The sequence below is a fragment of the Mustela nivalis genome (genome assembly GCF_964662115.1).
Source record: "Mustela nivalis genome assembly, chromosome: 19".
NCBI lineage: Eukaryota > Metazoa > Chordata > Mammalia > Carnivora > Mustelidae > Mustela > Mustela nivalis.
The window spans coordinates 35,905,407-35,926,795 of NC_139038.1; the positions used below are offsets into that span (position 1 = coordinate 35,905,407).

The window sequence follows — 21,389 nt, forward strand, 5'->3', positions numbered from 1 at the left end:
TCCCAACAGGAAGGCCCAGGGCCCGAGGGAGCCCGTGGAGCCCGTGTAGTCTGGGTGTGTGATGGCCACTGTCTGCTGGTGTCTGGTTTTGACAGGTAAGGACTCGGGGACCACCATCCCCAGCTAATTGTGTCCTCCTTCCCCAGACGCCCATATGTGTATTAGGCATCAAAACCTGTCCCTGCTATTCACTGATTGGATGGGTGGAAAGATGGCTGGATGTATCGGTGGGTTGGTGGGTAGATTGGTGGATGCATAGGAAAGAGGGAGGTGGAGAGGAAGAATGAGTCAACTGGGAACCCAGAAGGTAAGAACCCCGTGCTGCTGCCTGGAGCCCATGCCTGGTGGGGACCAGGTAAAGAGCATGAAGAAACCAAGCCTACTAGAGAGGTCCGAGGGATTGGTATTTGGCACTTGGGAGGAGGAACCAGGGAGGGCCTCCCAAGGGAGATGTCATCTGAATTGAGCCACAAAAGAGATAGTACCCAGAAACCCAGGGGAGAGGGCATTCAAGTCTGGATGGAAAAGCCAGGAAGCTGACCAGTCAGGCCGGAGCAGAGGATGAGAAACTGAGTGTGGGGAGATAAGTCCAGACTACAGGTCTTAATGGTCAGGTAACAGTGCAGTGTTAGGACTGTGCCGAGAAGGGTCAGGGACAACAGTGAGTAGCAGTCAGGGATGAGGCTGTGGCATGACTCTAGGCCAGTAGTTCTGGGAACTGGATCAGGAAAGAGAATGGACAGAGCCCTGTCAGGCTCCGAAGCCCTCTGGGTCCCCAGCCTGACCAGGGTGCTTGCCAGAGTCCTTGCCCTGATCCAGGCCTCTGCAGCTCTAAGAGTCTGCTTCTGTTCCCTGGATCTCCCTTGCAGCCGAAGTGAGCGCCAGCTGCTTCTGTACCCCACCGAGGCCCTGGCCGGTGGCCCTTTGGCGGTCCTGGGGTTGGACGTGGCTCCCTCTACTCTGCTTCCCAGCTATGACCCAGATACCAGCCTGGTGCTACTCACCGGCAAGGTGGGCTGGGGTATGCAGGTGGGGTTGGTGGGCAGGTGAGCGGTGGGGAGGAAGGCAGCTTGACCTGGCCGCCTCCCTCTCACCACCCCGTGACCTAGGGCGACACCCGCGTGTTCCTGTATGAGCTGCTCCCGGAGGCTCCTTTCTTCCTGGAGTGCAATAGCTTCACCTCGCCGGACCCCCACAAGGTGAGGGGCGCTCCCTAGTCCTCCTTTCTTTGGAGGACACCGGGCTCCCTCGCCCTCTCCTGGCCAGATGGGGAAGTGCAGGGGCCTGTGAGGTCAGCAGGTCACTGGGCCAGGGCCGGCTGGCGGCTCTCTGGAGCTGGCTGTTAAACTCTACCGCTATTAAAAATTAATCCATAAAATCTTAAGTTATATGAACCTACAAATAAATTACATTAAAAACCAGGGCAATAAACATCCAGTGTATCACTTCTCACTCATTTTAGCTGATCTTACAGCTGATTTTGTGCTGCTGGGCTTACTTAGTACATCTGTGGGAGCTGTCAGTGGAGACACTCTCCAGGGCTACCACACGGGTCCCCCCAGCTCTGCACTGAACACATTCTGTTGGTAGCGTGAAGTCACCATCAGGGCTACCCATCGGGGCGTCTTTCCTCCAGAGAGCTCGCAGTTGAGCGCTGCCACCACGCCGCGGTTCAGGGACAGGCTGTGGTGCTGGCGCTCCGGGAGGGCCCCAGTGGCAGCTCAGACTCCCCTGTTCTCCCAGGGCTTCATCCTCCTGCCCAAGACGGAGTGTGACGTGCGGGAAGTAGAGTTTGCCCGATGCCTGCGGCTTCGCCAGACCTCCCTGGAGCCTGTCGCCTTCCGGCTACCCCGAGTCAGGGTACGGTTGGGGGCCTGGCACCCAACACCTAGTCCCCCTTCCCAACCTCCGCCAGGAGCTTTGGAGCCTGACTGGCCCTGTCACCAAACAATGCCATTTCACTGCTCTTTGGAGCACTTGTACCGCTTACTCTGCTGAGATTCTGAAACTGGCAGAAGGCCCAGCCCGGGGTCCTGGGTCTTACCTTACTGCCTTTCCAAGGGATGTTCATGTGCCCTGGGCATCTGGTTGGTGCTTCCGGGTAGCCCCTTCCTCCTTCCCTACAGAAAGAGTTCTTCCAGGATGATGTCTTCCCAGACACAGCCATGAGTTGGGAGCCGGTGCTCAGTGCCAGCGCCTGGCTGGCCGGTGCCAATGGGCAGCTCCAGCTTCTCAGCCTGCAGCCCCCTGGCATGACCCCAGGTAGGATGAGGAGCTGGGGGGTGGTGAGTGGGAAGCAGGGGAGTGGGTAGGGATGGGAGAAAGGGGCAAATGGCCAAGTCCAAGGTCCCCCTGTCCCTGATGGGACACAGAAACCCCTGGCATTCCCAAGGATGGGGTGCTTGCATTTCCAGGCTCAGACTCTGAGCCCTTTGAGGACAGAGCACAGGGTCTGTGTTTCCAACCCTGACAGAAACAAACACACGTGCACACAGGCACACAGGCACACTGCCAGGTACCCCTAATGGGCCTTGTGAACAGAGGGTGGAGTAGCTGATGTTGCCCCCTCTGGCGTCTCCTCCCCAAGATTCAAGGGCTGGGCAAAGAGTCCTCACCAGGGGGATTCTCTGATGTCTGATGCCTGTCCCTCCCCTACCCCAGTGAGCCAGGCCCCCCGTGAAGCCCCTGTCCGACGGGTCCCACCCTCAGCACTCTACCTGGAAGAGAAGTCGGACCAGCAAAAGAAGGAAGAGGTAGGCACAGGACACAGTTGGCCAGTGTGGCACGCACAGGGTCCTGGCTACACCTGGTGACTGGCTTCCCATTCTCTAGTCCAGCCCAAGCTGAGGCAGGAGCTGGTGTCATCCCTCGCTCAGTTGGGCAGCTTGATGGGGAGACCCCTGTAGCTGACCCATGGGGCAGGGGACTCAGGAAGCCAGGGAAGGGCAGAAAGAGGTCCCTATCCGGCCTGGCCCAACCCAAACAGAGCCAAGACTTTGAAACCCAAATGCGTTTGGGACCCTGGCGCACATTTGAGCGTCTGAGGCAGTGTGCGGAGATAGCCGCCCTGGGACTCCAGTGCTGTGTGTCCATCTGCCTCTGGCCCCCTGATCCCTGATGAGGTTTCTTTTTCTGTGAAAACATCCACTTTGTCAGATGTAATGGCTCTGATGAAAATGGCTCTTTTCACAATCTTGAGGGGTTCAGTGTGAGGTCCTGTGTTCTGGGCTTGGAAGTCCTGTCCTGTTGCCTTCCCAACTCTTCTCCTGTCCGGTCTAGCTGCTGAATGCCATGGTGGCCAAGCTAGGGAACCGGGAGGATCCACTCCCCCAGGACTCCTTTGAAGGTGTGGACGAGGACGAGTGGGTGAGTAGAGAAGAGGACCTTGGCATCGCCTCCCTCCTTCCGTCACCTTGCAGCCGACGCCCCCCCACCCTTCCCCAGACCTCTCACCCTCCACCCCCTTGGTTTATCTCCCCAGGACTAGCCTGCCCACCACTACCTCTAGCCTCACCGGCCGCTGCCACCTCCTAGAACCACCTGGCGTGGTGCCCTCTGCACGCCTCACATCTCACCCTCCAGCTGGGAGAGGCCTCTTGGCTCTGGCACACTTTATCCCAAAGCCCTGGCTTCCTTTGAGCCTTGGGGACTTCTCTGGCCTCTGGGCCCCACTGTAGCTCCCGTGGATTGTCTGCACCTCTGCTTTCTGTGGGACTGGCTGTTTTTCCTCAGCTGCCTGCTAGCATGGGGAGCCAGGGGTGTGGGCGTGGGGTGGGGGGGAGTGGGGGTCAGTAGCACGCCCCTGGGCTGGTCCCAGCCTGGGCTGGCTTCGCCCAGCACCTTCAGTTGTTACACGCTGTCCTCTCTCGCCTGCTGCCCCACTTCTTGTCAGGAGTCTTGGGGGCTGGCCCCCTGCCAGGCCATTTGGAGCAGCACCAGCTCAGGGGACAGGGACCAGTTGCCCTCCTCCTCAGGTGTGAAACCAGGAGAAAGGGGCATTACAGAGCTGAGGGCCCAAATCAGGGGGCTGTGAACCCCTCAGGGACTGGCCTGAGTATACCCTGGATGTTTTCAGCAATTAAACTTTTTGAAGCTGGCGACCTCTTGAGCTGCTGTGGTCTTTTGGCTGATGAAGGGAAAGGGAACAGAAGGATGGGTGAGGGAATTTGGCTCTGGGTCCCCGCTTGTCCCAGGCTTCACTTTGCTCCTGAGCTCTTTTCTGCTGCTACGAGTTAGTTCATGCATCCAGCACATAGGCAGTGCTGTGGATGGTAGACGCCGTAATGAACGAGAGAGACCAGGCCTCTTGAGGTACTTGTTCCACTTGTGCTGGGAAGCCAGACTGTGTGCAAGTAAGCAGACCATGAAGAAAGCCATAAAGAAGACAAAACAGGGACACCTGGGTGGCTCAGTTGGTTAAGCAGCTGCCTTTGGCTCAGGTCATGATCCCAGCGTCCTGGGATCAAGTCCCACATCGGGCTCCTTGCTCCGCCGGGAGCCTGCTTCTCCCTCTGACTCTGCCTTCCACTCTGTCTGCCTGTGCTCGCTCCCACTCGCTCTCTCTCTGACAAATAAATAAATAAAATCTTTAAAAAAAAAAAAAAAGAAGAAGACAAAACAGAGCCACCCGGCCAGTTCAGTTGGTAGAGCATGCAACTCTTGATCTCAGGGTAGTGAGATAAACATGCCCCATGTTGGGCATAGACATTACTTAATTAAGAAAAAAAAAGCGGGGGAAAGGGAGCAGCCAAGATGTAGGGAGAGCAGGGTATTCAGAATCTGAGGGGCAACCTTTAAGCTGAGAGCTGAGGCCTGAAGGCCACAGAGCCACAAGAGCATTTCAGACAAAAGAAAGGGTGGTCACCGCACTGAAGGAAGAAAGAATTTGGAGATTAGGAGGAAAGGGCAGTGGTCCAACACATTGTCCAAGGCAGCCTGACTTAACCTTCATTAGGGTTAGGTGTTGAGTACCTTCTCTTTGCCAGCCACCTATCTAGGAGTGGAGAAAAGATAAAAGTCCTCTCCACGAGGAATCTACATTCTAGTGGGAAGGAACAGGTTATGAACAGTGAACATAAAATAAATGAATTATGATAATATGGAAGAAGGTGATAAGAAAGAAGTTTTGGGGGAAAAGATAGAGGGGACTGAGAGCCAGACACAAAAAGTCACATACAGTATGATTCCGCTTCCATGAGCTGTTCAGAACAGACCAGTAGAGGAGCACCTGGGTGGCTCAGTCAGGTAAGCATCTGCCTTCCACTCAGGTCATGATCCTGGGGTCTTGGGGTGGAGTCCTGCATCAGGCTCCCTGCCCAGCAGGGAGCCCGCTTCCCCTTCTCCCTCTACCATTCCCCCTCACACCCCCTTATGATCTCTGGCTCTCTGTCAAGTGAAATCTTTAAAAAAAAAAAAAAAAAAAAAAAGTAACAGAAATCCAAAGGACAGGACAAAGCTTAGCGGTCACCTGGAGCTGGGGGAGGCAAGGGCGGGCAGTTTTTTTTGGGGGGGGGAGTTTAATGAAGATGTTCTGGTGTTCTAGTGGTGATGGTTGCACAACTCTGAGTACACTAAGAAGAATTGAATTGTGCGCTCTAAAATAGTGAACTTTATCTCAAAGCAGTTACTAAAAGCAGTTACTAAAACACAATGCGGGGCGAGTTGCAGCGTTGGTGGGGAACGGGGTGGGCCTCATTGAGGAGGTGACATTTGAGCAAGAACTTGAGAGAGATGTCCTTTCCAGACAGAAGGAACCTAGAAGGAAAACCGTTTTGAAGTTTTCTGTTTTCTTATATATTTGTGAGACTTCCGCACCCTACTTATGTTCGTGGGGTGTTTTATGTTTATTGCATATCCTTTAGGACGAAATATTTTGCCAAAACAAGGGAAGAAATTGCCCCGCATTTGACAGATGTGTTCATTCTGTCGCATCTAGCGCGGCGGGATAAACAGGAGGGCGACCCTGGGTCCTGGGACCGCCCATCGCCCGCCCCCGGTTGTCTTCTGAGCCGAGGCCGACTCCGCCTCGGACTCCGCCCACTGGTTATATCGGACACACGCCCCGCCCCCGGGGCGGAACAGTGCGCATGCCTAGTAAGGAGTCACGCATGCGCTCTCTCCCTTGACCTCTGACCCGCCGGCCGCCCTTGAGTTGGAACCGTGGGGCTAGGGAGCCGGAGCCCGCGACTCCGAGGCGGAGCGGCCACCATGGTGAGCCTTGGTTAGGGCCCTGCTGGGCGGGAAGGGAGGCCGTTTCGGGGCTGGGGCCAGGGCGACGAACTCTGGCCGGGCTGCGGGCGGGGCGCGCCGCCTACGTGCCCGGGGGGAATTGGGTCCGGGGGCGTCGCACCGGGAGGACTGCGGCGGGCTCTGGCGGCCCCGGGGCCACAGAAGGCAGGGCGGGCCTGGCCGGCCTGAAAATGCCCAGCGGAGGCGGTCGCCATGTGCGCACAGCCCCCGCGCGGGGACCTGGCCCGGGAGTCCCTGCGCAGGCTCGCAGCCAGTTGGTGGTATCGCCCTGTAGTACTGTCCCTGTTTGAAAGCTGACGAAACAGGCTCCGAGACTTTGCCAAGGAAGTAGCACACCCGGGGCTTCACCAGGCCCCGCGACACCGAAAGCTGAGCGTTTCTGCGGTACCATTGGCACCCGGAGCCGGTCCAGAGAGCTGGGCCGGACTGGCTGCGACAGGTCACCTGGGAACCCTTTAAAAATGCAGTGTCCTTAGTTCTGTCCACGGAGGTTCTAGAAGTCCCCCCGGGTGATTGAAGCAGTCGGTTTGGGAAGCCACTTCTTAACCAGTAGTAAGGATACCCTAAGGGCTTGCAGGTGCCAGGCCCTGAGCTGAGGCCTCATGTGGGTTCTCTCATTAATGCTTATGAAATTCGTATGGTCCTTGTCCCCTTTTCACTGAGGAGGACCCTGAATGCCAGGGAGTTTGATTCCTCCAGGGTCATTTCATCCAGCGGTGTCAGAGATGAGTGTTGACCTGGTCACTGCCTTGTTTTTGACGACCTACAATGAAGCCTCCAACCGGGTCCCTGTCATGCATTCCTGGGTGTCACTCTGAGCCACCCTTCAGAGCCAGATAAAATGTTGCTCTTGAGGAGTTTGTATCCCTAAAGGAGGAATTGGGCAAGTCTGTAAAATATGACAGCTTGGTAATAGGATAAGATCATGTTCTGAGACGGTTTCACTGGGGTGGGGAGCGGTACCATCTTGAAGGATGTTGGGTTTTGACAGTATGAGAGTAGTAGGGAGGGCATTCAAGGTTCATGGGTATGGTGTCGGGGGGGGTGACAAAAATGTACTGGAACTAGTGATACTCTACTTTTTAGTGTATTTAATTTACAGAGTTTGTGAAGACACTAACATCGCTGAGTATTTGAGAAGAGTGACTTGTGTGTGAATTGGGAGACATCGGGGTAAAAGTAGTAAGAGCCAACTTAAACGTAGATGGTATGGCAGCAGGGCAGAGAGAGGTGAGGGTAGAGAAAACCAGAGAAGTTATTTGGAGTTAGAGCTGAGAATGCCCGCCTAAGAAGTGGACTGAGTTTGTAGGCAGTGACTGTGGAGAGTTGTGTGACAGAAGCCCTCCAGCAGAGGGAGCGGTAGGAACGGGAATTTGGAAACCCTGTCTGGGGGCATAGAGTTTTTGCCAACGGTGAGCTGGTTGTCATATTCATAGAAATGCCAGTCAGGCTGCCATGCCAGCCATAGGTGGGGGCCCCAGGCATACCATGGTCCTGACTGTTCTCCTGCCTTGTTGTGATGCCAGAGGCTGTTTCCGGGGGCTCTGGGTGAACAAAGCCCCCCTCCTACCTCAGTGCATCGTTGAGAAGGAGGTTAGGTTCGGTGGCAGTCTCTGCTCACTGGCCCAAGAGCCTGGAACTGGGCTTTTTTTTTTTTTTTTTTAAGATTTTATTTATTTATTTGACAGAGATCACAAGTAGGCAGAGAGGCAGGCAGAGAGAGAGGAGGAAGCAGGTTCCCCACTGAGCAGAGAGCCCGATGCGGGACTCAATCCCAGGACCCTGAGATCATGACCTGAGCCGAAGGCAGCGGCTTAACCCACTGAGCCACCCAGGTGCCCCCTGGAACTGGGCTTTGAAGGGAATATTGCACATGGGTCTTTCTGAAAGCCAGGTTCCTTTCTTGATGCACTTAACATGAGATAAGCCACATTCCCAAAAGTCCCCCGGTGCTTGGCTATGCCCTTCTGCTCTTGTCCTGAGTTGGATGCCATGTCAGCTGGTTGTTCTTGTCCAGGGTCTTCAGGCCCAAGTGTCAGTCAGTGGACTATGGGATGTTTTGGGACTTTCTGGGAGAGGCCTCAGCTAGTGGCAGTCTTCCTCACTCCTTATCACTAGCAGAACTCTGAGCGTGGCTGATCCATAGCTGGCGCTGGGTACTGAATGAGCGGATGATCCCTAGACCAGCAGGGTCTCGTCCAGAAGCGAAGGTTAAGGTTGGGCTGCTTTGAACCTGCCACTGACAGCCTGGTTGGTTTTACGTGGATTGCCTCCTGAGGACCTTGCAGCCCTCCTGTGAGGAAGGTATTATTTTCCCCAATTTGCAGATGAGAAAACTGAGGTTCCGAGTGGTTGAGTAATTTTCCCAGGGCCACACAGCTAACTAGAAAACAAGCCAGGAGTCTAGGTTATATCTCCAAAGCAGCCTTCTCCCTCCTCTTCTACACTGCTTCTCACTGCCCTTGGCACATAGCCTGGTTTTTTGCAGCCTTCTCCCCTGAGGAATCAGCGGATATGTCAAATGAGTTGCCTCATTGGGAAAAGCTGTTACTCCATAGTGTCTGAGCTTTGTTAAGTTTTGTGAAACGAAGAAGTGTTATAGATGAAAAGCAACGTTTACTGAGCACCTATTATATCACCAGGTTCTGTGCCAGACACTTTACAAGCATTATCTAATCGAATCCCTGACAGCCCTGTTGTTGGGCACATTTCACAGGGGAGGAAATAGGCTGAGGGAACCTGAGAGTTTGTGTCGGGCACAAAGGTGATCCCAGAGGTTGCCTATATGACCACACACCATACTTCCTCCCCTGGAGAGGCCTCAGCGGGCCAGCCAGGCAGCCTGCTTAGCCAGCCGGGATGGCCTCTGAAACCGCAGGCCCCCTGAGCCACTGTGCAGCCGTGGCGCTCCAGCAGTGGGAGTGACCGGGCTGTAGTGGTCTGAAGTCTGCAGTTGTGGCTGAGGAGCTGCCCCCCTACCTTCTCAGTAGTACCTTCTCAACGTTCATTACTGAGCAGCAGCCACTCCTCCGGGCAGAGAAGTCAGTGGGCAGTACTAGCCAGAGCTGTGGGGCTGCCGTTGGGCGTGGGGCAGCAGATGAATGCATGGTCTGAGGCCTGAAGGATGTGCAGGCCGAGGGAACCCTCTGAAGTCACCTACGGGCCTGTCACCCTCTCCATGCCCCAGACAGGACCAGCAGTCCATCCAGGAACCTCCTCTCCCACTCGGGAGGGGCTTTGGGCTTGGAGGGAGAGGTTAGGCAACTTCCCAACCCGCAGTGTGCCCCGTGTTTGTCTTGCCACCCACAGCACAGCTGGCTGCGGCCCTACCCCCTCCCTTTGATCACTAAAGAGTCCTCACTGAGCTTTGCTTTCTAGTGTGAAATACAGGACTTAGGAAATTTCTACTTAGTTGTGAAATCCAAACCCACTTCCATTTATTAATTACTGCTAACGTCCCAGAACCAACATCCCACTCCGCCCATAAGGGCAGGTTCATTGGAAGCCAAACCAGGCCAGTTTGGGAGTCTGGATTCCACTGGAATCTGACAAGCCCCTCTTTGGCTGGGTTCTTGGTCCTGGTCAGGTTGCTCACTTGCCCTCCCTGTAGGATCCTGGTGTGCCGTGGGAGATGCCACGGCAAACAGCGCCAGTTTGGGGTTTCCTACCCACCTTCCCCTTGAGGACTAGCCATGTCCTCAGGCTGATCATTAAACCTCTCTGTGCCTGGTGTCTTGAATTTTGGGGTTGAATGGCACAGTAAGTAGAATACGGTGACTGGCACCCAGGCTCGGTTGATACCTGTTGAGTGACAACGTGTGATGACAGACGAGTGCAAAGAAGAGAAAGGGAAACCACGGGAGGATGCCCGTGAGCAGTGTCGACCCGCAGTGAGTGCTCTCTGGGTCCTCCGCACACCCTGCTTTGTGCCGTCGCACACACAAGGCACAGGGCCATTGCCACATGTGCTGTTTGTGTGTAATCTCTGTTCTCAGTCGGTCTGTACAGTTTCCTATCTCAGCCACCTTTTTACCCTTAACCTCTAACGACCTTACACGTCCCCTGTGCTCTAGGTTGCTCCCAGGACAACCTTTACACTTTCTCCTGTTGGGCTCGCCCTGGTCCCACTGCTGAGAAAGCCCCGATACTCCCTTCATGATTCCATCTGCCCTCAAAATCCAGCCCAAGAGAAATATCTTTTCTCTGAGTTTCCATCTCATCTTGAGGCTTTCTTCCATTGCCTTTCTGTCCTCCTGGGCATGGTTCATGAGACTCTTCTGTACTGGGTTAGAAAACTGTGCTGCGCCAATGTAGACGCTTCCCCATTGGGCGGGTCAGTGTGCAGGAGCTCTGAGGGCACAGCTGGCTTCCGCGGATCCTTGTAGGCCAGGTGCTGAGCAGAGCTTATGGGACTCTGCACGGGTTTGAACCAGTGGAGGAGCTGGTGGCCAGTCTCAGCAGCTGGCCCTCCATATCTTTGTCTCAGTAGCAGCCCCCCCCCCCCTCCCCCGCCACCGTGGGCTTTTTGCTGCTTGAAGGTGGAGAGTCTTGTTCACTTTTGTTGTGTTAATTGGAAGGGTGGTCACTAATCTTGGGAACTGAGGTGGCTCCTGGCTCCCTGAGTTTCCCAGCTGGTTGAACAGAGGTGGGAGCTGCCAGTCTCAGGAGCTCAGAAGGGACATGCAGGGCGAGTTAATGGTCTGGGTGCAGCCTCTGGGCCCTGCAGCCCCATCACCTCAGCTCCTCCCCTCCTGTGTGAAGGCCGTTGGCAGGGGGTGGGGGTGGGGGTCATGTCTGTCCCTGGGGACTCCCTTGGGTTCACCCCCAGCCGTCTGTCCGGTGAGCACCTGAACCACCCAGAGCAGAGGCTCTTTTTCAGGGTATTTGGAACAAGTCACCTGTGGCTGCTGCTCTGTGCTTCATCACCTCCGAGACCTTGTCACTCGGCCGCCTTTTCCAGGGTCCCATCTCTAGAATGCAGCCTGCTAACCAGGTACCTGCTTTGTCCACAGGCCAAGTACCTGGCCCAGATCATTGTGATGGGGGCGCAGGTGGTGGGCAGGGCCTTCGCAAGAGCGCTGCGGCAGGAGTTTGCAGGTAAGGCTCTGGGGGTGCTGGCAGCTCCGGCCCAGGTCACATTTTCCCATCTGTGGCCGCTCACTACGGGCCCACAGTGAATGCAGAGACCCTCAGCAGCCTGGGGCATTTCCTGGGGGTGGGGGACATCATTGGATTTTGGGACATTCTCATGAAAGGGAAACTTGGGGGGCGGCTGGGTAACTCAGTGGGTTAAAGCCTCTGCCTGCCTCTCTGCCTACTTGTGATCTCCATCTGTCAAATAAATAAAAATAAATAAAATCTTTAAGAAAGAAAGAAAGGGAAACTTGGTTGACATGAACATGGAGGCAGGAGGTGGCAAGCTGGCTCACCTGGCCACCTGTTTTTGTAAACCGTTTTACTGGAACACAGCCCTACCCTCTGGTTGCTTATAAGGCAAAGTCACATAATTGCAACACAGACTCTAATTGCTCTGCAAAGCCTAAAACGTTTATTCTTTGACCCTTTAAGAGAAAGTTTGGTGGCTCCTGATTCTAGGGTCACTGAAATGGAAAAGGTCACCTGAGCCACTTGCTTTGCCATCTATGAAACTGGTGGGTGGCCAGGTCTCACCTGAGCTGTTATTACCTCTTCCTACCTACAGCTTTGTCCTGCTTCCCATTGTAGCCTAAAGTTCCCCAACTTGCTGTCACTTGGGATGAGGGGTTAGGGGAGAGGAGTGGGACAGGGCCATCTCATGGTCTTGGTTGGCACCAGGTACCAGGGTTGGGGACCAGAACCTGCCCCTGTCCTCCAGTGGGCTCAGACTTCACTTCATAGACTCCCCACCCAACCCTTCCAAAAAATCCACTCCTGGAGAGGGGATGCACCCCGTTCCTGCGCGTGTCTTCTCCCATGCCAACTGGCATGCTGCGCTGCCTATGTGGAAGGCCCAAGGGATCCTTTGGGCCCCTGAGGGCTAAGCACTCACCAGTGTGTCCACATAGCCAGCCGGGCGGCAGCTGATGCGCGAGGACGTGCTGGACACCAGTCTGCAGCTGCCTCTAACCTGTCTGGCCTCAGCCTCCAGGAGGCCCAGCAGATTCTCAATGTCTCCAAGCTGAGCCCTGAAGAGATCCAGAAGGTGAGACTACGAGGCTGGCTCGGAGGTGGGTCTTACCTGGGCAGACCAGAATGGCGGCCTGAGGGGTCGGGCCACCAGGATCAGGAGGAGTGAAGGTGGCTCGGCGGAAAGAGGCGGGTGTGGAGGTTGTGGCTGCAGCCAGCTTGGACTCCCAAGTTGTGGGAGCTGCTTGTCACTCCATTTTTACACCCGAAGCAGGCAGTGGCACAGAACTCCTTCCCCCCGTGGGCACCTGTCCACTTCTCTGTCCCCTAGCAGTGACAGTGGCTTCGGGGTTACATGGGGGGGACACGTGGGGCGTCAGGGTTGAACCCTCTGGCTTTCCTTCTTTGTCATTTCCTAGCTTCCCCTGCCTCTGTAACCCAGAGACCGCACACCCTCTCACCGTCTCCCCTCCTCTGCAGAACTACGAACACCTATTCAAGGTGAACGATAAGTCCGTGGGTGGCTCCTTCTACCTGCAGTCCAAGGTGAGTGCTCTTCGATGCTGGGAGGAGGGCACGCAAGGGGGCCTCTTCTCACTGGGGCCCCTCATTTCTAGGAAGTTCAGAACTTGGCAGGCAGGAAGTTGTGCCCTTCCTTGGTGCCCCAGCCTCAGGGAATACCCCCTAAATTGCCATTCCCTCCAGCTACCTCAGCTCCATGGGGCCTAGCCGCTTGGGCTGAATTGCCTGGGCCCTGTGTCACCTGGACAGTGGCCCTCCCAGCAGCCATGGCTTTGCGGGAACAGGACCACTAGCTGATAGACAGCAGGGTGTGCCTGGGCCCTGTCCCCCCTGGGAGTGCTGGGCACTGATAAAGGAAGCACTTGTGTTTCCCAAGCTGTTAGTTTAGACATGCCCGCTGCTGTGCAGGGCCTGGGAAGGGCAGAGGCCCATCCCACTCACTGTCCTGCCTGGTTCTGATTCCCTCCCCAGGTGGTCCGAGCCTGGGAGCGCCTGCAGGAGGAGCTCAGGATCCAGGCCCAGGAGAACAGAGAGAAGGAACAGATGCCCAAAACGTGACCGCTCAGCTCACCCCACTGCACCCTGCCCACCTCCTTTAATTTATAGTTTGGTAATAAATGTCCTTTCTGCATTTCTCAGTGCACACATCCAGATTCCAGCCAGTCCTGCCCTCCTGATGCCAGGCCCCTCCTGCAGCATCAGTGTCCTTAGGTCTCCCTCACCCTTCCCACGAGGTACAGAGCCCTGCACCCCCGGCTCTGCCACAGGCCGCCTCTCCCTGAGCAGGGTTTCCCGCTAGCATCTCTGGAATCTGGGTGGAATGTTCCAGTGCCGCCAGGAAAGAGAAGCCTTCACCAGACTCCCACTGGACAAAGGCCAGGGAGTTGTGTCTCCCCCAGAACAAAGGCTTCGCCCACCAAAGTCACAGCAGGTAGTGGCAGGGTGAGGACCTGAACCCATGATACTTATCCAAAATCTTCTTTCTCTGCAGCCTCAGGACTTGCCCCTTCCCAGCTCCCAACAGCAGACCTGGCAGTAGTGGCAGCCGCAGGGTTGGAAGGAAACCCTGGAATGGGATCTTTGGGTGCTGCCTGCTGCGGGTGGGAGACCCAGGCCAGGCATAAGACGGTTGGTCAGAGTTCTCGAGCAGGGAGGCTCCACTCGTGGCACAGCCAAGACAGAAACCATCTTTGCAACTCACTTTTATTGTTTCTTTATAAACTTCCTCTCACATGGAGGAATATATTGTTATAGTCATTAGCTTATCTCTTTTTTTTTTTTAAACTCTATGCTAACAGCAATGGAGCCAAGAGGAGGAAAAACATAAGCTACAATAGAAAGGCACTTAGAACCTGTTAAAATACTGATATCCTGGAATGTGCAACAACAAACCCACAACAACAACACGTACACCAGCCCTTTCGAGCCTGGTCTATCACCAAGTCACATGCTGAGCTAACGTCACCTTCCAGTGCCCTATTCCTCTGCTCCCTGGGCTTGAGTCTCAGAGCCCTGGCCCCCAGCTGGGGACTTAAGGCCTGGGTCCTGGGTGGGGCCTGAAGAAAGGAGACCAGCTCCCTCCTGTTCTGCTCACAGCCCCTTCAAGGGGCAGAAGCAGCACTGCCAGGCCCTGTTAGGGCACCCCCTCTAGGACAGAAGGGCAGTCGGGAGAGGGTAGAGTCCGCAGGGCTGCTGAGCACCCCCTGCTGGCCCGCAGCCTCCAGTTCTATAGCAGGGGAAATGGAGTGCTTGGTCATGTGGCTGAGGGGCCAGGAGTCCTGGCTGCTGGGCCAGCGCCTCCCAGGTGGCACCAGGCCACCTCCAGAGAGGGAACAGTGAGGGCTCAGGGTGAGGGGAAGCATCTGCTGGGGCCCCGAGGCCTGGTGGGATTGGGCCGTGGGCTGTGGAGCACATGGAGCACCAGCATCCTTAGCTTATTCTGGCCCGTGCCATGGGGGAGGTGGTGGGCAGGGGTGGGGACACCTCTAAGACAGAGGCTCTGGGAAATAGCCAACGGACACAACCATGTCTTAAATCCAGGCTCCTTCCTCTAGCTTCCCCTTCCCAGGCCGAGGGCTCGGGTGCTCCTATGGCCATCCTTGTTTGCTTCTCCACCCCCAAGCCCAGGGCTTTCAGTCCATGGCCTCTGGAAAGCTCCCATGCCCAGCACTGGCCCGGAGCCCTGCCTCCCCTATGTGCTTGGCTCTGACTTGACACCCCCAGAATGGGAGCTGTGTCCCAGCCTGGGGTTGTCCCTGGCCAGCCTCCTACCTCCTGACACCCTGCAAACCTCCATAGTCCCTTGTGCAGAGTGGCACTACCCCAAGCCAAGCCCTGCCCCACCTGTTCCCTGAGCCAAGCAAGGGCCCGGTGTCCTGGCCTCTCCCCTCGCTCAGGGCTCCCTAAAAGTAGAGGGAGAAGGCCCAGCAGTGAAGGGGCAGGCGAGTGGTCAGCAGTCCCCGCACTGTGGAGAGCGTCCAGCCCGGGGAAGGGGCCGAGCCTCCGGTAGTGCTGGCTGTTTTTGGACGGGCTAGTAGTAGTGAGGGGCAGCTGGCAGAGCGGGCCTCCCTCTCTGAGTTTGGAGGCGCCTTGTCATAGGGATAAGGTGGCTTCTTCCTGTGGCTTTGCCTGCGTCTGTCTTGCTCTCCCTCTGGAGGGTGGGCCAGAGGGAAAGGGGTCCAAGAAGCCCCCAGAACAGGGGCCCAGAGAGGCTAGGCAGGATGGGGACATGGCTGGCAGGTGGGCAAGGCAGGGAGGGAGGATGACCTACCCAGGCTGGTGAATGGATGAGGGAGGCATGGGGGAGGGGGGCTGGGAGACTGAGGGCTAAGTGGAGGACAGGGCAGGGGGAGGGCTGGAGGCGAGCAAGGCCTTAGCACCCAGGAGCACGGCTCACCCTGGCTGGCAGCACCAGCCCCTGTTCCGGAGCCTGGGACACCACCAATGACCTTCTAGCACCATCCTTGCTGCCCAGCTTGTCTGGGGCTGGGTCTGCCTGGGGGACCCAGCCAACCAGGCCCTGGGGGCAGGAGGACATTATTGCTATTTCGCAGAAAAGTTTCCGTTCGTCAGGGGCAGGGTTGGGAGCTGCTAGCCAGGCTGCGGGTAGCCGTCCAGCAGGCAGGTTCAGTTCACCACGGCTGGCTTGAGCAGCACAGAGCCCGGCGGAATGACCACCCAACCAGGGGCGAGTGCCTCCGGGCTGCTGGCTGCCGAGTTGACGCCTGTGGACAGGTCCAGCACAGTGCCTGGCAGCAGGGGAAGTCCGTCAGGGCTTGGCCGGGAGCGGCTGCTCTCAGTCCTCTCCAGGGGCGTCTTGCGGCCCTCCATGCCCAGAGACCTGGCTGGGACTGCCCCACGCCCCTTCTCCCCCTCGGCTTTGCCGCCAGCGGAGCCAGCGAGGAGGGAGACCACAGGCAGGCCCAGTCCACCAGCCCCAAATGGTGAGGGCAGCAGCGGGTTCTTAGCCAGATTGAGGGGCAAGACAGGGCCCGGCAGCCCAGGGCCCATGCCGCCCGGACCCCCACCACCCCCGCCATTGCCACAGGCTAGGGCACTGAGGTCAAGGGGGCCGGGGGCCAGGGGCAGGGGCAGACCGGGCAGGCTGGGGCCTCCAAAGAGGGCAGCAGGGTTGGGGATGATGATCTGGGCTCCGCTGACATAGGGGCTGCCATCAGGGGTGGGCAGTGGTGGTTTGGGGGGCGGGCGCAGCTGCAGGAGCTCTTGCTGCTCAGGAGACACAAAGTGGCCGTGGGCCTTGATGTGCTTGCGCAGCGAGCTGGGGTCCGTGTAGCGCTTGTGGCAGCCGGGCATCTTGCAGTAGTAGGGCTTGTCCACATAGTGGGTGCGTGTGTGCTTGAAGCGGTCACTGGAGTTGGAGTAGCGCTTGTTGCAGCCCTCGTAGGGGCAGACGTAGGGCTTCTCACCTGCGGGGCGGGGCGGGGCGGGCATGAGGGGCCTCTGCGCACATGGGGTGACCCCAGGCCCCTCACCCTAGATGCGGTCCCCCTGAGAGCACTGACTGTCCGATGGGAGGGGTGGTGTCCCCAGCAAGAGATCTGATCTCTGGCAAGAGATCTGATCCCGGGTGCAGACAGCAGGGCATGGCCACGGAGAAGCTGGCCTGATCACTCCCCGCTCTGCTGTGGCCTATGTGCGTGCCTTTGGCCTCAGTCCTGTGCTCTGAATTGGGGAGGACAGTGACCACTTTGACAGGCAGGACCGCAGATCTGCTTAGATGCTGCTGAAGACCCTACTGGGGGGGGCGCCCACAGTGAGCACTGCAGAATGCCCTGTATGCTGGATGTGGTCCTGGCACAGCAGAATGCCTCCAGATTGAACCCATGTCTGGTAGTTGCTCCAGGCGGGGCACCCTTGATGTGCGGCGGGCCCGCAGCGAGATGTGCTGTGTGAATGGAAGGGCGCGCGCCAGACTGCGCTTCCAGACTTCGTACAGAATTAACTCGTGTCTCACTGCTGGCTTTTTAATACATCTGATTCAAGGAATTTCGTTACAATTCATCTCACCTATTCCTTTGTCCTTTCTTCAATGCAGCAATTAGGACTTCTTTCATTTTTTGGCAATTAGGAAGTTTAAAATTAGGTGTGTGGCTCTGTCGCCAGCGCTGACCCCACCGGGAGCTGGAGTGAGCACTGCCTAGTGGGTGGCACCCAGCGGATGGTCACACTGACAAGGGTGCCGGGGCCACACAGGAAGATGGATCCAAGGATCAAGCCCCCGGAGAGGCTTCCCCCCGCCGCCCCCCCATTACCCTCCCCGCCCCGGCTGCTCACCTGTGTGCGAGCGGTTGTGGATCTTCAGATTCTCCAGGCGCGAGAAGCTCTTGCTGCAGGTCGGGCAGCGGTGCGGCTTCTCGTTGGTGTGTGTGCGGATGTGGATGAGCATCTTGTACCTGCTCCAGGGAGGCCACAGGGAAGCTCGACGCCGCTCGCGGGACACCCAAGCCCCCCTCCCACTCCTGCCCAGCACCCCCTCGCTCCCCCTCACCTGGCATTGAAGCCTCGGCCGTGGCGGGCACAGCCCTCCCAGTGGCAGCAGTACCCTGCGTCCTTCTCGGGCTTGACGTGGTAGTCGTTGACGTGATCCACCAGGTCTTGGAGGAGCTCGAAGAGCTGGTTACACTGCGGGGCAGGGTAGGGTTCTGAGTCTGCATGGGGCCGCCCACCCCAGCCCCGGCCCCCATCTTCCTGGCCCCCCAACTCACCTTGGCCCAGCGACACACCAGCTGTTTGGGCAGGGGGAGCTCTGGTGAGAGGCACTTGTCCTTGGGGGCGGTAAGGAAGGAGGAAGCAGGCAGGTGCAGGGCCCCCCCGGAGCCCAGAGGCAGGAAGAACTGGAAGGAACTGGGGACGCCATCCAGGTAACGCAGTGGCTGGAAGTCCTGGGGGGCAGGGGGAAGGCAGAGTGGGCTAGTGCCCCCCGCTGGGCCAGCAGGCCTACGCCCGCCCCGCTCTGTCTCCTTCTGTGGCAGCTTGAGTTGTCCCAGTTCCAACCCCCTGCACCTATGGCTATGAGCCTAGTTGGAAATAGGGTGTCTGTAGATGCAATCAAGTTAAGAAGTCACACTGCGGGCGCTGGGGTGACTCAGTCCGCTAAGCATCTGACTCTTGATTTCAGCTCAGGTCATGATCTCAGGTTTGTGAGATCAAATCCAGCTTGGGCTCTGCACTGGGCATAGAGCCTGCTTATTAAGATTCCCTCTCTCCCTCTGTCCCCCACCCCCATTCTCTCTCCCTCTCTCCCTACCCCCACCCCTGCTCACTCTCTTTCTCTATCTCCCTCTCAAAAAGAAAAAAAAAAAGATCATACTGGATTGGGGAGTACTAAATCCAGTGATGGTTGTCTTCATAAGAGAAAGGGAAATTTGAACTCAAAAATACACAACAGAGGAAGAAGGCAAAGTGGCACCAGAGGCAGAGATTGGAATGACACAGCTACAAGGCAGGGGCCACCGGGGGCCACCAGAAGCTGTAAAGAAGCAAGTAAATATTCTTGCCCAGAGCCTTCAGAGGGAGCACAGCCCTGTCAATACCTTGATTTCAGACTTTAGCTTCCAGAACACTGACAGAATAATACATTTCTGTTGTTCTAAGTCACCCAGTTTGTAGTCCTTTCAGGAGACCAGTACACCTCTTTTCCAGAACCCTCACGCCCTCCTTACCGGGGCAGCAGGCACTGCAGGCAGGTCCCCGTTGCCCTGGCGCTCAGGGGACAGTGAGCTGCTGCCATTGGGAGAGTCCAGCCCGGACGGCGGTGATAAGCTGAGGTCCACCAGAGGGGCCGCCGAAAAACGTCCCTCTACCTTCTCGGGGAACTTGGGGTTCAGCAGGAAGCCTAAGGGAGAAGCACTCTTCAGGGGTACTAGATTGGGAGTCTCCGAATCCCCCACCGTGACCCTGGAAGCAGATACCAGCCACACCGCCAGACCACGCTGGGACCCCAAGCATCTGAGCAGCAGCCTGCACAGCTGAATGTGTGGCCTTTGCCACCAGGAGAGCTCACCCGCTGGGTAAGCCCGTGAGTGGGAAGTACCCACTGAACGGGAGCTTGAAGCCAGGCTCCTGGCCTGCTGTCACCCTGCCAGCTGGGGACCTTTCTGACTTCTCCCGGGCCCCTTCCTGCCTCCCTGCGCCCTTCTGTAAGAGGGGTTTGGGCCAGGTTGCTTCCAGAGCCTTCTAGCTCAGACGTGGTGGGTCTGGTTTTCAGGTCTCGGGCTTCTCGGGCTTCTTGGGCAGGCAGAGTGGAAGTCCTGAGCCCCAAGCACCCCCGAGAAGCACTTCTCTCGGCTCAGTCCCCAATCTGAACGGACCTGACTAACCAGCCACGCTGCCTCAAAGCCCAGGAGTTGGGTCACAGGGCCTTGGTATCCCCTGCTCCCCCTTACCAGCTCCTCCATGTCCTCCCCGAGGCCTAGTTTGAATCCTGACTCTGCTGTGCCAGCTTCATGAACTGGGTAGATCAGTTGCCTCCCCCAAGGGACAGTGTCACCTCCAGAGACAAACTGCTGGGAGGATAAATGGACAAGAGCTCTAGCTCTAAGCTGAAAGCTACGAGGGGCTTGCTTACATCCTGGGAGACACACCTTGGACGTTCTTCCCATTGCCATGGCTCCATCGGGGCTGGAGACTCCCCTGCCCTGCCAGGGGTTCTGTACCTGAGGGTGGGGAGCCTGGAGAGCCCGGGGTGGGGCTGTCATCCACCAAGCCGAGCTCCCTGTGCAGAGTTCGGTGCCGGACCACACTCAGCGTCCTCTCCCGCTTTTCTCTCGCCGCCCGGAGCTTGCTGATGCTCAGCTTCAGGTCGAGCGGCTCGTCCAAGGAGTGCATGGTGATGGGGTGCTGGGTTGGAGGTGGCTGTAGGCAGCGGGGCGCCCCCAAGCTGGGATTCAGGAAGGAACCTGGGGGAGGACAGGAGTACTGTGACACCGTGACCTCAGGCTTCTCGGGCTGTACCCACAGAGGCCACCAGGGGAGGGAGGCATGGCTGTGCGGCAGCATAAGCACTATCTCTCTGGGAAGGGGGACCCTGAGGGGCTCTGGCCCCGGGACACAGGAGCACCAACCACCTGCTGAGAGCTTTGATATCCACTGCCCTCAAGACTTTTAGAGGCAAAGCTCAGAGAGTCCATTTTGCCATGAAACTGAGTTTTAGAGATATTGCCTCAGGTCACAGAGCTAAGAAGCAGCAAAGCAACCCACTTCAAGGCCAGATCTTCTGGGAACTGGTCAGCCAAGTCCCAAAGGTCATTTCTGACCAAATGGGAAGTTGTGCTCAGGATCACGTGCCTGATTTGAGCCTGAGGACCCAGAACCAAACCAGAAGAGCAACAAGCATCTTCCAAGGTCACTGTTAGTGGCTCTCCACTACTGATCGCCAAGTGCTCACCGTGAGAGGCCTCCCAGGCAGCTGTGGTCACCTGCAAGGGAAGGAGGCTGAGAGCTTGTGTCAGGTGAGCTGCGCAGAGCCTGGCCCAAGGGATGGGGTTGCAGACAGGGGGCCTTGCCTCCCAGGTAAGTCGGGAAGAAAGGTACCCATAGGCACGGGGAGCCTGAGGGCTCTGGGTCGCCACCAGGGGGCAGTTGGGGACTGTGGCCCAGCCAGGCCAGCCCCAGACAGGGTTGGTTAATAAGATACATCCATCCATCATTTTTTTTTTGCGGGGGGGGGGGGGGGGGATGATATTCTTTTATTATACGTTCTCACACTGGTATTTTCATGGTTTCTTAGAAATTATCAATGGTGTGATTTTCTTCACATTCAAATGACCCAAGAACAAGGTCAACTCTATTCCAACCTCCAACTTTTTCCAGGGGCTACCTTTCCACATGTGGTCGAATTGTGTTCTTGCATTTGCTAATTGAGGTGATTACACCTTGAAAATCTATCCATTGAACAAGGCAACACTATGAGATACTCCACATCATTCACCAAATCCACGTTTTCATAATTTAATACATAACACCCCGTAACCACCACATGGCACATGACCATA

At 56.9% G+C, this 21,389-nt stretch overlaps 2 protein-coding genes across 6 annotated transcripts in view; one reads left to right on the forward strand and one right to left on the reverse strand.

Annotated features, from left to right (window-relative positions):
- LOC309854302 (mitochondrial import inner membrane translocase subunit TIM16) overlaps positions 1–14,129 on the forward strand; it is a 65,878-nt gene extending 51,749 nt beyond the window's left edge. The window contains exons 21-31 of one of the 4 annotated variants that reach the window (XM_082713202.1): positions 10–95; positions 870–1,011; positions 1,110–1,199; positions 1,744–1,860; positions 2,127–2,262; positions 2,662–2,753; positions 3,280–3,366; positions 11,262–11,346; positions 12,294–12,430; positions 12,835–12,900; positions 13,348–13,507. In XM_082713202.1, coding sequence (XP_082569328.1) covers positions 10–95; positions 870–1,011; positions 1,110–1,199; positions 1,744–1,860; positions 2,127–2,262; positions 2,662–2,753; positions 3,280–3,366; positions 11,262–11,346; positions 12,294–12,430; positions 12,835–12,900; positions 13,348–13,434 — 1,125 coding nt within the window. In that variant the 3' untranslated portion in view covers positions 13,435–13,507. Of the gene's footprint in view, positions 1–9; positions 96–869; positions 1,012–1,109; positions 1,200–1,743; positions 1,861–2,126; positions 2,263–2,661; positions 2,754–3,279; positions 3,367–3,481; positions 4,098–6,069; positions 6,211–11,261; positions 11,347–12,293; positions 12,431–12,834; positions 12,901–13,347; positions 13,508–13,867 lie in introns of those variants that run through there. The other 3 variants (XM_082713200.1, XR_014306143.1, XM_082713201.1) reach the window with 3 other exon arrangements.
- On the reverse strand, positions 14,064–20,294 carry GLIS2 (GLIS family zinc finger 2). 2 transcript variants are annotated; one of them, XM_082713208.1, is made up of 6 exons: positions 20,052–20,294; positions 19,059–19,231; positions 18,102–18,278; positions 17,885–18,018; positions 17,671–17,789; positions 14,064–16,802 (listed from the first exon to the last, which is right to left on the reverse strand). In XM_082713208.1, exons 1-6 carry the CDS (start codon positions 20,221–20,223, stop codon positions 16,003–16,005), a joined length of 1,575 nt encoding a protein of 524 aa, XP_082569334.1. In that variant the 5' UTR covers positions 20,224–20,294; the 3' UTR covers positions 14,064–16,002. The 2 variants fall into 2 exon arrangements, with proteins under 2 accessions (XP_082569334.1, XP_082569333.1); XM_082713207.1 differs by having other exon boundaries at positions 17,671–17,792.
- Between the last annotated feature and the right edge of the window lie 1,095 nt (positions 20,295–21,389).

Excerpts from the sequence above, each read along its gene's own strand:
- GLIS2 (XM_082713207.1), bottom strand. The coding sequence starts at position 20,223 with ATGCACTCCTTGGACGAGCCGCTCGACCTGAAGCTGAGCATCAGCAAG. Across the intron at positions 18,279-19,058 it reads CTGCAGTGCCTGCTGCCCCG|GACTTCCAGCCACTGCGTTA; the intron begins GTAAGGAGGGCG and ends CCTGCCCCCCAG. Across the intron at positions 16,803-17,670 it reads CCACAACCGCTCGCACACAG|GTGAGAAGCCCTACGTCTGC; the intron begins GTGAGCAGCCGG and ends CCCGCCCCGCAG.